General features: G+C 32.9%; 4 protein-coding genes across 4 annotated transcripts; 3 read left to right on the top strand and 1 right to left on the bottom strand.

Annotated features, from left to right (window-relative positions):
* Positions 1–1,343: 1,343 nt before the first annotated feature.
* On the top strand, positions 1,344–4,058 carry LOC134829905 (isocitrate dehydrogenase [NADP] cytoplasmic). The gene is made up of 2 exons (XM_063843199.1): positions 1,344–1,514; positions 2,574–4,058. The coding sequence occupies exon 2, from the start codon at positions 2,582–2,584 to the stop codon at positions 3,818–3,820; it is 1,239 nt and encodes a 412-aa protein (XP_063699269.1). The 5' UTR covers positions 1,344–1,514; positions 2,574–2,581; the 3' UTR covers positions 3,821–4,058.
* Positions 4,059–4,573: 515 nt separating this feature from the next.
* LOC134831343 (zinc finger protein 668-like) lies at positions 4,574–6,030 on the top strand. Its single transcript, XM_063845058.1, has one exon. It carries the CDS (start codon positions 4,601–4,603, stop codon positions 5,939–5,941), a length of 1,341 nt encoding a protein of 446 aa, XP_063701128.1. The 5' UTR covers positions 4,574–4,600; the 3' UTR covers positions 5,942–6,030.
* Positions 6,031–6,922: 892 nt separating this feature from the next.
* Positions 6,923–7,985, bottom strand: LOC134831839 (uncharacterized). Its single transcript, XM_063845663.1, has 2 exons — positions 7,292–7,985; positions 6,923–7,225 (listed from the first exon to the last, which is right to left on the bottom strand). Exons 1-2 carry the CDS (start codon positions 7,927–7,929, stop codon positions 6,946–6,948), a joined length of 918 nt encoding a protein of 305 aa, XP_063701733.1. The 5' UTR covers positions 7,930–7,985; the 3' UTR covers positions 6,923–6,945.
* Positions 7,986–9,358: 1,373 nt separating this feature from the next.
* LOC134830990 (alanine--glyoxylate aminotransferase 2, mitochondrial) lies at positions 9,359–11,609 on the top strand. Its single transcript, XM_063844615.1, has 3 exons — positions 9,359–9,529; positions 9,927–10,200; positions 10,256–11,609. Exons 1-3 carry the CDS (start codon positions 9,508–9,510, stop codon positions 11,436–11,438), a joined length of 1,479 nt encoding a protein of 492 aa, XP_063700685.1. The 5' UTR covers positions 9,359–9,507; the 3' UTR covers positions 11,439–11,609.
* The last annotated feature ends 865 nt before the right edge of the window (positions 11,610–12,474 follow it).

Genomic DNA, 12,474 nt, shown 5'->3' on the forward strand with positions numbered 1-12,474 from the left:
AGTTGTTTCTAATGCCAAAACCTTCAATTTGAGCTGGAGAACCGTGATCTACAAAAGTTGAAAAAATTTTGAAAAATCGGTATGTGAGCCCTCATTAAGAGGATTTTATTTCTGACTTAAATTTTTTTTCAAATTTTTTTTGCTAACATCTTTAAATGGCTCCTGTACATCGGAAACGCAAAATTTAGAAAAAGTCCAAAACAAAAGTTGTTTCTAATGCCAAAACCTTCAATTTGAGCTGGAGAACCGTGATCTACAAAAGTTGAAAAAATTTTGAAAAATCGGTATGTGAGCCCCCATAATAAGAGGATTTTGATTTTGACTTAAATTTTTTTTCATCAATTTTTTTTGCTAACATCTTTAAATGGCTCCTGTACATCGGAAACGCAAAATTTAGAAAAAGTCCAAAACAAAAGTTGTTTCTAATGCCAAAACCTTCAATTTGAGCTGGAGAACCGTGATCTACAAAAGTTGAAAAAATTTTCAAAAATCGGTGAGTGAGCCCTATTATTATTTGCAAAGTCAAAAATACTTTAAGAAAAAAGAAAACTTAATGCAATTAAGAACAAATTTGAATTAAGTTGATTTTTGTCAAAAATTAAGTCAAATTTTAAAGCAAATTTAGTCAAAATTTATAACTTTATTTTTCAAAAATGTCAATTTTTTCATGAAAGTCGTTAATAATTATTTAATTTTGCCTTGGAGACTAATTTTTGGCGAAAAAAAAATTTTTCATGAAAAAAAAAAATTTTTTTTAAACAAGATTTTTTCTGACTTAATTGACTTAAAACATCGACTAAGTTATTTATTCAGCATTTATTTTTGACTTTTTAGAAAAAAATCTTGAAGTGTTGTTGAAGGCTCATTCTTCAATCACACCTTCGTTGACCAATAACGGTAAAATTTTGTTGAATAATTTTCAGTAAAATGGCTCCATTGAATTTTCCTTCTGTCTCTTCATGTCTTTTTTTTGTTCTGCTATCCTAAAAATATACAAAAATTAATTCAATTTATAAAAATTTTGAGTTTCTAAGATTTGAGTTTTCCTTAAAATTTTAACTCAAAGTTCGATCTACCTGCTCTTTTTGCGTATTTGAGAAGACTTAAAGTGATAAACTACAGATGGCGCTGTTAATTCTTCAGAGTTGTCCCGTTATAGGGTCAAAATAGACCCGTTATGATACTCTAAAAAAAAAATAAATTTTTAAAGAAAAATTTAAAGAAATTTTTTCCAAAATTAAAACTTACTCTGTGAAAATTAAACAAAAATTCCTTCTGAATCCGCCCCTGTTCACAACTGCCTTGAATCAGCAAATCGGGCAAATAATAATAATTCGACTTCAGTTTCTCACAAGTCGTCGTCCGTGATTGTTCTCAGCAATTTTTGTCGCTGATTTTATTATTAACATTTTTTTCTACACGTCCTCAGTTTTTTTTTAAAGTAAATCTAAACACCGCAAAAATATTTGCAAAAAAAATTCGATAAATATTTACGCATCAATTTAATAAAAAAGGTAAAAATTTAAGCAAAAAAAAGACCGGTTACCGAAAAAAATTTCTAATTATGAGAGTACAAAGGGCGTTTCGTGTTAATAAAAGCTAATTTATGCGACTAAATTTCACGTACGCAAAATAAAAAGTCAAAATATTCGGAAATTATTCGAAATTTCAAAGGTTCAAGTTGACTTGACTCCTTCACTGAGAGGTCATTACCCTTTTTTCCCGTTGCAAAAGTACATTCTTATGGCTTTCTAGTTAATTAGGTACTTGTCTAGTCCGTAGTTGATGGTTATTTAATGTACCAAAATCGAACGATAAACCGGTTTTGTGATGAACTTTAATCACAGCGAGCAATTGACGGGCGTTCTTATTCAATTTTTAGCTTTTAATTCGAAAAAGTGAACAAAAAATAACAAAAATTTAAAAAAAAATTTTTTTTTTGACAAAAATTTACAAATTTCGAGTACGATAACTTCCTTTCACAGCAATCCGAGTATTGTATCACCGCAATTTCTCTTTTTTTCATGCGTTAATTGACTTTTATTGCGTAATCTCGTGAGTTGAAGTGTTGTTATTGTACATTTTTTGTTGTTTAATGACAAAATCTCATAAATAACTCCGATTTTAATTACATTTTCAGCAATAACAAGCCGGTAAATGAAGTTTATAAGCCATGAAACTGTTAAATTAGCATATTTTGGTACAAAAAACATCTGAATAAACGCGAGAATTATTAAATTAAATAAATTTAGCATCACGAGATATCTTATTTTGCTCGTTTCTGTACGAAAAGTCGCACAATTGATAAGAGAAACATAGATCATGCGACTGGATGTGCCTCTAAATACGTGTTAATGATAATTCCCCCTTGATGTCTCACTACTTGAGTGAATTGAATGATAAGATTCGCCGTTTTTTGTTGTCTAGCGAGCAATTTATGAGCTTTTTAATATCGAAATTTGAAGTTTTTGGTCAAAATAGGTCAATTTCAAGGCAGTTTCGGTTGATAACGTGGCGTGACCTTGAAATTTTTTATGATTTTTTCTAATTTTTGTGTTTTTTTTGCTTTTCAGATTGAAAAATGGCAACAAAAATCAAGGCTGGTCCAGTTGTCGATGTGCTCGGTGACGAGATGACGCGCATCATTTGGGACTTGATCAAGGAAAAGCTCATCCTGCCCTTCTTGGATATTGATTTGCACATTTACGACTTGGGCATCGAGAATCGCGATGCGACAAATGATCAAGTAACGATCGATTGCGCCAACGCCATCAAGCAGTACAATGTCGGCATCAAGTGCGCAACAATCACGCCCGACGAAAAACGCGTCGAAGAGTTCAAACTGAAGCAAATGTGGCGTTCGCCTAATGGAACGATCCGAAACATCTTGGGAGGAACTGTTTTCCGTGCGCCAATTTTGTGCAAAAACATTCCCCGTTTGGTGCCCGGATGGGTAAAGCCCATCGTTATTGGGCGTCATGCGCATGGCGATCAATACAAAGCCACGGATTTCGTCACAAATGGCGCCGGCACGTTGGAAATTAGTTTTACGCCCAAAAATGGCGGCGATAAGGTCAGTTTTGTCGTGAACGAGTACAAGGGAAGCGGTGTTGCGATGGCAATGTACAACACGGACGAGAGTATTCGTGATTTTGCTCATTCCTCGTTCAAGTACGCCCTGAATTTGAAGTATCCGTTGTACTTGAGCACGAAAAACACGATTTTGAAGAAGTACGATGGGCGTTTCAAGGATATTTTCGAGGAAATTTACAATGCCGAGTACAAATCGCAGTTTGAAGCTTTAAAAATCTGGTATGAACATCGTTTAATCGACGACATGGTTGCTTATGCCATCAAATCTGACGGCGGATTTGTCTGGGCATGCAAAAATTACGATGGCGACGTGCAATCTGACATCGTGGCGCAAGGTTATGGCAGTTTGGGTCTCATGACATCCGTTCTTGTGTGTCCCGATGGCAAAACAATCGAAGCCGAAGCTGCTCACGGTACCGTAACGCGTCATTATCGGTTCCATCAGCAAGGCAAGGAGACATCTACTAACCCCATTGCCAGTATTTTCGCATGGACTCAAGGTTTGTTGCATCGCGCAAAACTAGACAACAATAATTTGTTGAAGAATTTCGCCGAAACGCTCGAACGTGTCTGCGTTGAAACGATTGAAGCTGGATTTATGACGAAAGATTTGGCAATTTGCATCAAAGGCATGAACGGCGTGCAACGAAGCGATTATTTGAATACGTTTGAGTTCATGGACAAGTTGGCGGAGAACTTGAAACAAGCCTTGGCTGCTCCCGCATGACTTGAGAACGAGGGGAAAAGTAAATTATGACACGAAACGGGCAACGAAGGGAAGAAAAAACTGAAAATTTAAGCATTTTTAGCGTTAATTGGAGTTTTGTGGATGGGATTTACTGCTTTTTTTTATACAAAATAATAAATTTATTACAAATATTTGTTAAAAAAGATTAAAATTATTTTTTTTCTCAATTTTTTTTTCAAAAATTTTAAAAATATTGAAGCTAATAGGGTAAAAATAAATTAAATTTTTAAGAAAATTTCCAAAATGATTTTTTTTTTCTAATAAAATTTAAAATTTTTCCTTTTTCTTTAAAAATTTTTTAAAGAAATTAAAAATTAAAAAAAAAAAAATAAAAATTTAAAAATTTTTTAAAGAAATCTTCAATTTTTGATAAAAAAAAACAATTATTTTTTGTTGGAAATTTATTTTTTTTTCTTAAAAATTTAATTTTTTTTCCAATTTTTTAAAGTTAAAATGAAATTCCTCATTTTTTAAAGAAATTAAATTTTAAAATATTTTTTAAATTTAAATTAAATTCAAATTTTAAATTTTTTAAGTAAATTTTCCAAAAATTTAATAAAAATTAAAATAACCGTCATTCAAATCAAAAAAATCCGACATCGGAAGTCGCGCCCTCTACATTTATCACTTTCATTCGTCTCAATTCTCCATTTGTTTTGTTCCATTTTTCACGAATTCCACGAAAATGAATAAAAACAATCAAAAAAACGGAACAAAACAAACCAATTTCGCTTTTAAAATTCCTTCCCGTACCAAAAAATGTCGGAAAAAGAGCGAAATATAGAAAATCTGTGTCGAATTTGTCTCCAAGACCTTCCCCGACGAGCTGCATCCGTGCTCCGTTTCACCGATTTCCTGCCCGACTTCAACGTGAGTTACGAAGATGCCTTCAAAACGACCACGGGACATCTTGTTCTTGCCAATGAGCCGCAATCGTTGTGCAAAAAATGCAGCGAAATGATTTTTTTCGCTTACAAACTGAAAAAAGTCTCGGAAGAGACCCAATCTGCATTAGAGGAGCTACTGCCGAAGATCGACGTTGCTTTATTAAAAGTTGAAATGGATGATTTTGAGCCTACCGAAGCGTTTGCGGATGAAAAAGTTGCGGAATCTGAGTCTGAGGGCAGTGACAAAGACGATTTCGAGGAAAAAACCTTGTTTAAATGCGATTTTTGTGTCAAAACATTTCACGTACGAGGTTCTTTGAATGCCCATTTGAAGGAAAAACATGCGTCGGAACATGCTTTCGAATGCGAACACTGCAAAAAACGATATTTGACGGAAAAACAACTTGATACGCATCAAAGGTACTGCATTAAGCGTCCAAAAGCTTCTGGCGAGTCTCGACAAAAGTACATTTGTCCCTTTTGTGGTATCCTGGCGAACAAGGATCACATCAAGAGTCACGAAAAGGCCGAAGAAGCGCAGCAACAAACATTTATTTGCGATTTGTGCGGCGCTACGATGTCATCTCGCACCACAATCAACAACCACATGCGTTTCCAGCATCTGAATATCCGCCCAAAATGCCGACATTGCGGAAATACCTTCAAAAATCCGAGTTCTCTTGCGCGTCACATTCGTCGTCATCACCGGAAAACCAAAACGATGCGGTGTCGTCAATGCAATTTCACAACGACGAAAGAATCGGAGCTGCGACGACATCGTTACGCGCATACGGGACGAAAAACCATAAAATGCGAGGTCTGTGGCTTGGAATTCATTCAAAAACACAAATTGAAAATTCACATGGCGTCACATTCGGATGAGCGACCCTTCCATTGTGATACTTGCGGATCGGCGTTCAAGACAAGAAAAGGCCTGGGGGCGCACAAAAAGACACATAAAGCATACGATTACGAATGTCCCGTTTGTCAACGAGCTTACCTGACGAACCAATTGATGCGAAGTCATGCGGAGAAAAATCATCCGGAATATCAGTTGCCGCCGCCCGGAACGATTTTCAGCAAAAGTTGGATTAAGAGGATGGCAGAACAGAAAATTAAAGACATGGAAGAGTTGGATGGCGTGAAGCCGGAGGAGATTGTTACGCAGGATTTGACTCAAGTGCAATATTTTCAGCCGTACTTTAAGTATTGAGAAATAAGAAATTATTTTTTTTTAGTGTCATTAATTTTATTTTTTTTTTCTTATAAGACTAAGCAATTTGAGTAAAAATGTTTCACATTACAAAAATTTATATTTTTTTACTTGAATTAGCAAAAAGGCGATTTTCAAATTTTTTAACGGAAATTTTTTGAATTGACATTTATGAAAATTTTTATAAAATTTTCAAATTTAAAGAAAATTTTAATTTATAAAATTCTCAGAATTTAAGATAAAAATTATTGAAATTTTAAATGGTAAAAATTTAAAAAATTAATTTAGAATTTTAAAATATAATTAAGTTTCAAATTTTTTTTTAAATTCTGAGAATTTTAATTATTTTTTCAATTTCATTTAAATTAATTTTAAATAAAAATTAAAATTAAATTTTAAAATATTAAAAAAATTAAATTTAAAAAAAAATTTAAAAAAAAATTAAGAAATTAAAATCGTTAAAAATTTCAATAATTTTTTTTTTAATTCTTAGAATTTTATTTTATTTCATTCAAATAAATTTTAATTAAAAATTAAAATAAATTGAATTAATAAAGATTAACAAAAATCAAATTTAGAATTAGTTTAAAAATATATTTTAATTATTTTTTTTTTACAAAAATATTTAAATTTAAAATTGATTTTGACTTACAAAGGCAATTTTTCTAAACAAAAAAAAAAATAAAAAAAATAAAATAAAATTTAAAAAAAATTAAATTAATTAAAATTTTATAGTAAAAATTATTTTATTTAAAATTTTAATTAAAAAAAAAATATTTTCGATTTTTTGAAAAATTTTTGAAATGTGAAACATTTTTAACAAATTGCATTTGCCTAATTTAATTTTTAATTTTTTTTTTATTGTAAATATTTATTATCGTTAGTTCATATGTGTAAATATGTAATAAAAACTTAAGATTATTAAAATAAAATTATCAGTTAATTAAATTTTTAATTTTTTAATAATTTTTTTTAGGAAATGGCGAAAATTCTTAATTTTTTTCTTAATATCTAGCTTGACTATTTTCTCTACTGCTTGATAATTTTCCGCTTTTGTGCGTTGAATATTTGTCGGAATAAGCATCTGGTTCATCGAATTTGTCTGTTTTGTAGCTGATCTCGTTGGGAACATAACCGATGTTTTTCTGCCAATGTTTTGTCCAATAAAGGTCCTCGTCACGCAATTGCGAAGGGGTTTTGGCATCGCGGCACACTGTGACGCAATAGATCATGCATCCGATGAGCGTTGCAAAACCGAAAATGAGGAAAACTATTCCAAGAACCCTAAAAAAATTGATTTTTTTTTAAATTGGGAGATTTTTGATCAAAAATTTAAGAAATTTTTCTTACCATACAAAGAATGGTTCATAAAATTGCATGACAATGACAAATCCGAGCGTTATGAGAATCAATCCCAAGTTCAGGAGCAACATCAAACAACAAACTCCCCGAATATTCGGGCAAAACGGATTCGGAGCACTCATAAGTTCAACTTTTGCACCACGTTTCGAGCTTGCTTTGCCCGTTTTGGAGCTTGCGACGCTATAAACGCTTCGTGGCGCCCCAACACTCGCACTCCTTCCGTTCATTTGACTGCCTTGCGTGCCTTTGTACACGGGAGACGACACATAAATATCACTTCCGCCCCCATAGTCGCCCTCTGTGTAACTCAAAGCGGACGGAGCTCGGGGCGGCGTTCGTTTCGGGGGACTCGAAAGAGGTCTTGGTCCATCGTTCAAGTGCGGATCGAGCTTTTGACGCGAATAAGGACGTTCATTGGTGAGCGTATATTCGCTGTAAGCCGCTTCGGAATGCGCTCGATGACTGTCTTCGCCATCTGTGGAATACGCACGATTGGCATGCGAACGATGAGGAGCCGTTGTGTATCCATAGCCATTGGAACGATTCGAGGGATTGCGATCAATTGTGCTGGCGACGTAATGACCATTTTTGAGCTTGCGTGTGGGAGTCTCACGAGCTTCTTTCATGATGAAAAGTTGATTCGGAGTGATGGAAAATTAGGTAAGGACTAGATTTAGGTGGATTTTTTGATGATTTTTTGTAAATTAGAGCACTTTTGACATCAACAAGTCATCATTTTGCGTGAATCCTGAAAAGAAAAACAAGAAAAAATTAAAAAATTTAGTAAATTTCTAATAAAAAAGGTACTAAAGTTAATTTTATTTTGAATTAGCAGAAAAGCGATTTTCAAATTTTTAACGGTCATTTTTTGAATTGACATTTACGAAATTTGTGAAAATTTTAACTCAATATTGGAAGAATTTAACTTTAAACCAATTTATTTAATCAAAATGAACAAGCAAGAATTACAATCAATGGGAATGGCGCTGAAATTGTAAAATCGTTTGGTCATTTGAAAGTTATTAAAATGTGTAGCGTGTTTGAAATGTAACTACAGAGGTCACGAAAGTTCAAGAATTGCATTCACTTAAAATAAAAAACGTTATTCTGCTTGAAAATTTTGTTCTTTTTAAAAAAAAATATGTCGTGGATTAGAAAAAAGGAGTGTTTTGGGTGTATTGAGAGATATTAAGAAATCGATCAATCAAAAGTAGTTCAATGAATTTAATGAAAGGAAGTTTTCTTAAAGTAGGAATAATTAAAATAAAAACCGCCTTGAATTTTTCAAAAATTAATGAAAAATCAAAGAGAGAATGTATGTTATTTAATTAAAAAATTTACTCGCGTTTTTTTAAAGTTCTCTTTTATTTTAAGGGCATTCCGTAAAAAATATGCTCTTTTATCCTGATTAATATTTGTCTGTCTGTTAAATTATTTTAAATTGAATTTCAATAAATTAAAGTCTCAAAACAAACAATTTAAAAAAAAAATGGAATTTTGATCTAAATAATTATTTTTAATTGTTATATATTTTTATATTATTAAAATTTTCTGATCAAAAAATTAAAAATGTTAAAAATACTTAAATTTTTATATCTAAAATTACAAAAAAAAATAAAATAAATTATAGAGTGTATTCTCAGCCAAATATATCGAAATGAGGTTAAATATTAAATTATTAAAAATTAAATTAATTATTTAAAAATATAAATTTTTAGTTCGAGATTTTCTAAAATTTGCTCTAAGATCAAATTTTTATAAAAATAAATTTTTATTTATTTTCTTCTTAAATTTATTTTAAACCAAATTTACGCAAATTTAGGATTTTCATGAACAATGAAAATTTTTTAACTTTTTGAAAATTTGTAATTTTTGTTAATTTTCGAAATTATTTTAAATATTTAAGTATTTATATAAAATATTTTGCCATTTCAAAATACGCTCAAGTCAATTTCAGTCACGAAAAGAAATTTTTTCATCAAAGAAATGCGTATCGACTCACATTTTTCAAACATTTAAATAAAAAAAAATGTTATCAGTTCGTGTTAGGAACGCCAACCGAATGGTGCGTTCTTTAAAAATTTCTTCACTTTCTACCTTTTTACATTAAAAGTGCACTTTCGTAACCTTTTGAACCGTTTTATATTCAAATCTGAAATAATTTTATGTGAGAAATTCTTTAAAAACATCAAAAATACGGAAAAATGGCGTCAAAAAATCTAACAAGTAAGAATTTGAACTTTTGGATTCAACATAAAATTCCTTGAGAGACAGATTAGTTTTTATAAGTTGCATAAAAATTTAATAAAAGATTTTTTTGCAAAATTTGTCAGTAAAACATCAATAAAAATGTGCTTGAAAACACAAAATTTCTTGTCACGCGTTCAAAAAATCACGTTAAAGCATAAACAAACGTAGAATTTTTTCATGATTCTCTCCCAAAATTATCTAATTTTATTTTTTCTTTCGTCGTAGTGGTTTAATTTATGATTTTTATCACATACAACGCATGTTTTTTTGAGAGATTTGTCTCTGTTTATTTTTGTTCTTAATGAAGGTCAAGAAATTTCGTGTTGAGATGTCTTATCTCATGGATTTTTTTGATAAAAATTTTTATTTTCAGCACTTTCCAAGTTGACTCGTTTGGCATCCACGAAACTCGCTGTCGAACCAAAACTTCCAGAGACGGAATTCGAAGCGCCTTCATATGATGGACCTTCTTACGATCACGTGAGGAACGTTCGCGACACAAATTTGAATCCTGTGTTGAGAACCATTTACAAGAAGCCTCTTTTGATACATTCGGGCAAGATGCAGTGGTTGTACGATCACGAAGGAAGACGATATCTTGACATGTTTGGAGGAGTTGTTACTGTTTCTGTGGGGCATTGTCATCCGTAAGTCTTTAATTTTTTGAAAATTTTCAATTTTTCATTTTTTTTTTGGTTTTAGACGCGTCACAGCTGCTCTTCAATCGCAAATTCACAAACTTTGGCACACAACGAACATTTATTTGCATCCAAAAATCCATGAATTTGCCGAAAAACTTGTTTCTACGATGCCAAAGGGTCTCGATTGTGTCTATTTTGTGAATTCCGGGTCGGAAGCGAATGATTTGGCGATGTCGCTTTCACGGATGTACACGGGAAATTTCGATGTCATCTCATTGAGGAATGCATATCACGGCGGATCGCCTTATACATTGGGATTAACAGCTCACGATACTTACAAATATCCCATTCCTGGCGTAAATAACGGAATTATCCACGCGATGAACGCGGATCCGTACAAAGGCATCTGGGGAGGCAGCAATTGTCGCGATTGTCCCGTTCAAACAGACCGAAAATGCGATTGTGGCCCCAATGGATGTCAAGCTGGCAAGAATTACATCAAAGAATTGGGCGAAGTCTTCAAATATTCGCTGCCAAAGGGAAGAGTAGCTGCCATGTTTGCCGAATCCATTCAAGGTGTCGGCGGAATCGTTCAATTTCCGAAGAATTACATCAAAGAAGCAGCGAAAATGGTTCGCGCCAACGGTGGATTGTTCATTTCGGACGAAGTTCAAACGGGATTCGGTCGAACGGGCGATCACTTTTGGGGCTTTGAAGGACATGGCATCGTTCCGGATATTGTGACAATGGCAAAAGGCATTGGGAATGGATTTCCCATTGGAGCTGTGGTAACTCGAAAGGAAATTGCCTCGATGATGAGTCAAGCAGCGCATTTCAACACGTACGGAGGCAATCCCTTGTCTTCAGCAGTTGGCGTCGAAGTCTTGAATGTCATCAAAGACGAGGGAATGCAAGAAAACAGCTTAAAAATGGGAAATTACTTCTTGGAACAACTCGCCCAACTACGAGACGAATACGAAATTATCGGCGATGTGCGTGGCAAAGGCTTGATGATCGGTGTTGAGTTCGTAAGTGACAAAGATTCGAAAAATCCTCTTGATAAACAACAATTTTTGGATATCTGGGAACAAACGAAGGACATGGGAGTTCTTTTCGGCACGGGAGGCGCTTATGGAAATGTCTTGAGAGTAAAGCCGCCAATGTGTATCAACAAAGCTGACGTCGATTTCGCCGTGGATGTCTTGAAAAGCGCATTGGATACGCATAAAATCAAATATTTGTAAGAAAAATGTGGTTGAATGAAGAATTTTTCCTTGAAATCAAAACAAAATATTTACTTGATTAACCATAAAAAGACTTGACTGACATCCATACGTGAAACAATTTCAATGCTGCTTGCGAGTAATGTCATAATAGTTACATGCGAGTGTCTGATGTGACCGATTATGATCGTGAGATGCATGAGATGAAACATAAAAACATTAAAAACTTTTCGGTTTTGTATATTTTGAGCGCTTTTTTCATCGTAAGTATAATTTTTTGAAAATTTTTTAAAAATATTTCTAACAAAAATTCAGAATTTAAGTCAATTTTTAACCAATTTTTTTTAAATTTTGAAGCTAAAAGTGAATATTTATTACTTTAAAACAGCATTTCTGTAAATATATGATCATATATCATGAGTTCGTCATGAAGAAAGTAGCCAAGAAATCGTACTTCATAAACAGGATGAAGAATAAACTTGATAAAGACACAAAGCTGCTACTTTACAAGACCTTGCTGCAACCACACATTGACTATTGCATTAGCATTTTATTCCTTGCAACCGATGAGACACTGAAAAAGCTGCGAATACTCTGTAACCGTGCATTGCGCTCAATTCTTCTGAGAGACAACAGATCCAACGTAGAATCAATGCTGCGAGATACAAATTTGCTGGATGTCAAAAAATTAATGTACTTCAATACACCCTTACTGATTCACAAAGCAAAAATTGACTCTTCCCGATTTACATATTCGAGCGCCTCACAATTGTCAGCGAGTCTACATAACCGAGCACTAAAAATCACAAAAATTGACTCAAAAGGTGATTTTAAGGCACCCCCCTTCGTGGTCGCTCAAATGCCAGCTATTTTCGTAGGAATCAGTTCAAAACCAAATCAAGATAAATGTCCAGTATTTGCTAAGTGAAAAAAAAATTTAATATCATCCTTTAAAGATGACCCATGTAATAACGGATTTTCTCATAATATCCAAAGTCACGGACAGACCCTCATAAAAAAGCAATTAAAATCAGGAAACGCAACTTTTTCACATACG

The sequence above is a fragment of the Culicoides brevitarsis genome, chromosome 2 (genome assembly GCF_036172545.1).
Source record: "Culicoides brevitarsis isolate CSIRO-B50_1 chromosome 2, AGI_CSIRO_Cbre_v1, whole genome shotgun sequence".
NCBI lineage: Eukaryota > Metazoa > Arthropoda > Insecta > Diptera > Ceratopogonidae > Culicoides > Culicoides brevitarsis.

Bases quoted from the DNA above. Each gene is read 5' to 3' on its own strand.
- LOC134829905 (XM_063843199.1), top strand. From the start codon at position 2,582: ATGGCAACAAAAATCAAGGCTGGTCCAGTTGTCGATGTGCTCGGTGAC.
- LOC134831343 (XM_063845058.1), top strand. From the start codon at position 4,601: ATGTCGGAAAAAGAGCGAAATATAGAAAATCTGTGTCGAATTTGTCTC.
- LOC134831839 (XM_063845663.1), bottom strand. From the start codon at position 7,929: ATGAAAGAAGCTCGTGAGACTCCCACACGCAAGCTCAAAAATGGTCAT. The intron at 7,226-7,291 runs GTAAGAAAAATT...CAATTTTTTTAG, and splicing joins TATGAACCATTCTTTGTATG to GGTTCTTGGAATAGTTTTCC.
- LOC134830990 (XM_063844615.1), top strand. From the start codon at position 9,508: ATGGCGTCAAAAAATCTAACAA. The intron at 9,530-9,926 runs GTAAGAATTTGA...TTTTATTTTCAG, and splicing joins GGCGTCAAAAAATCTAACAA to CACTTTCCAAGTTGACTCGT. The intron at 10,201-10,255 runs GTAAGTCTTTAA...TTTTGGTTTTAG, and splicing joins TCTGTGGGGCATTGTCATCC to ACGCGTCACAGCTGCTCTTC.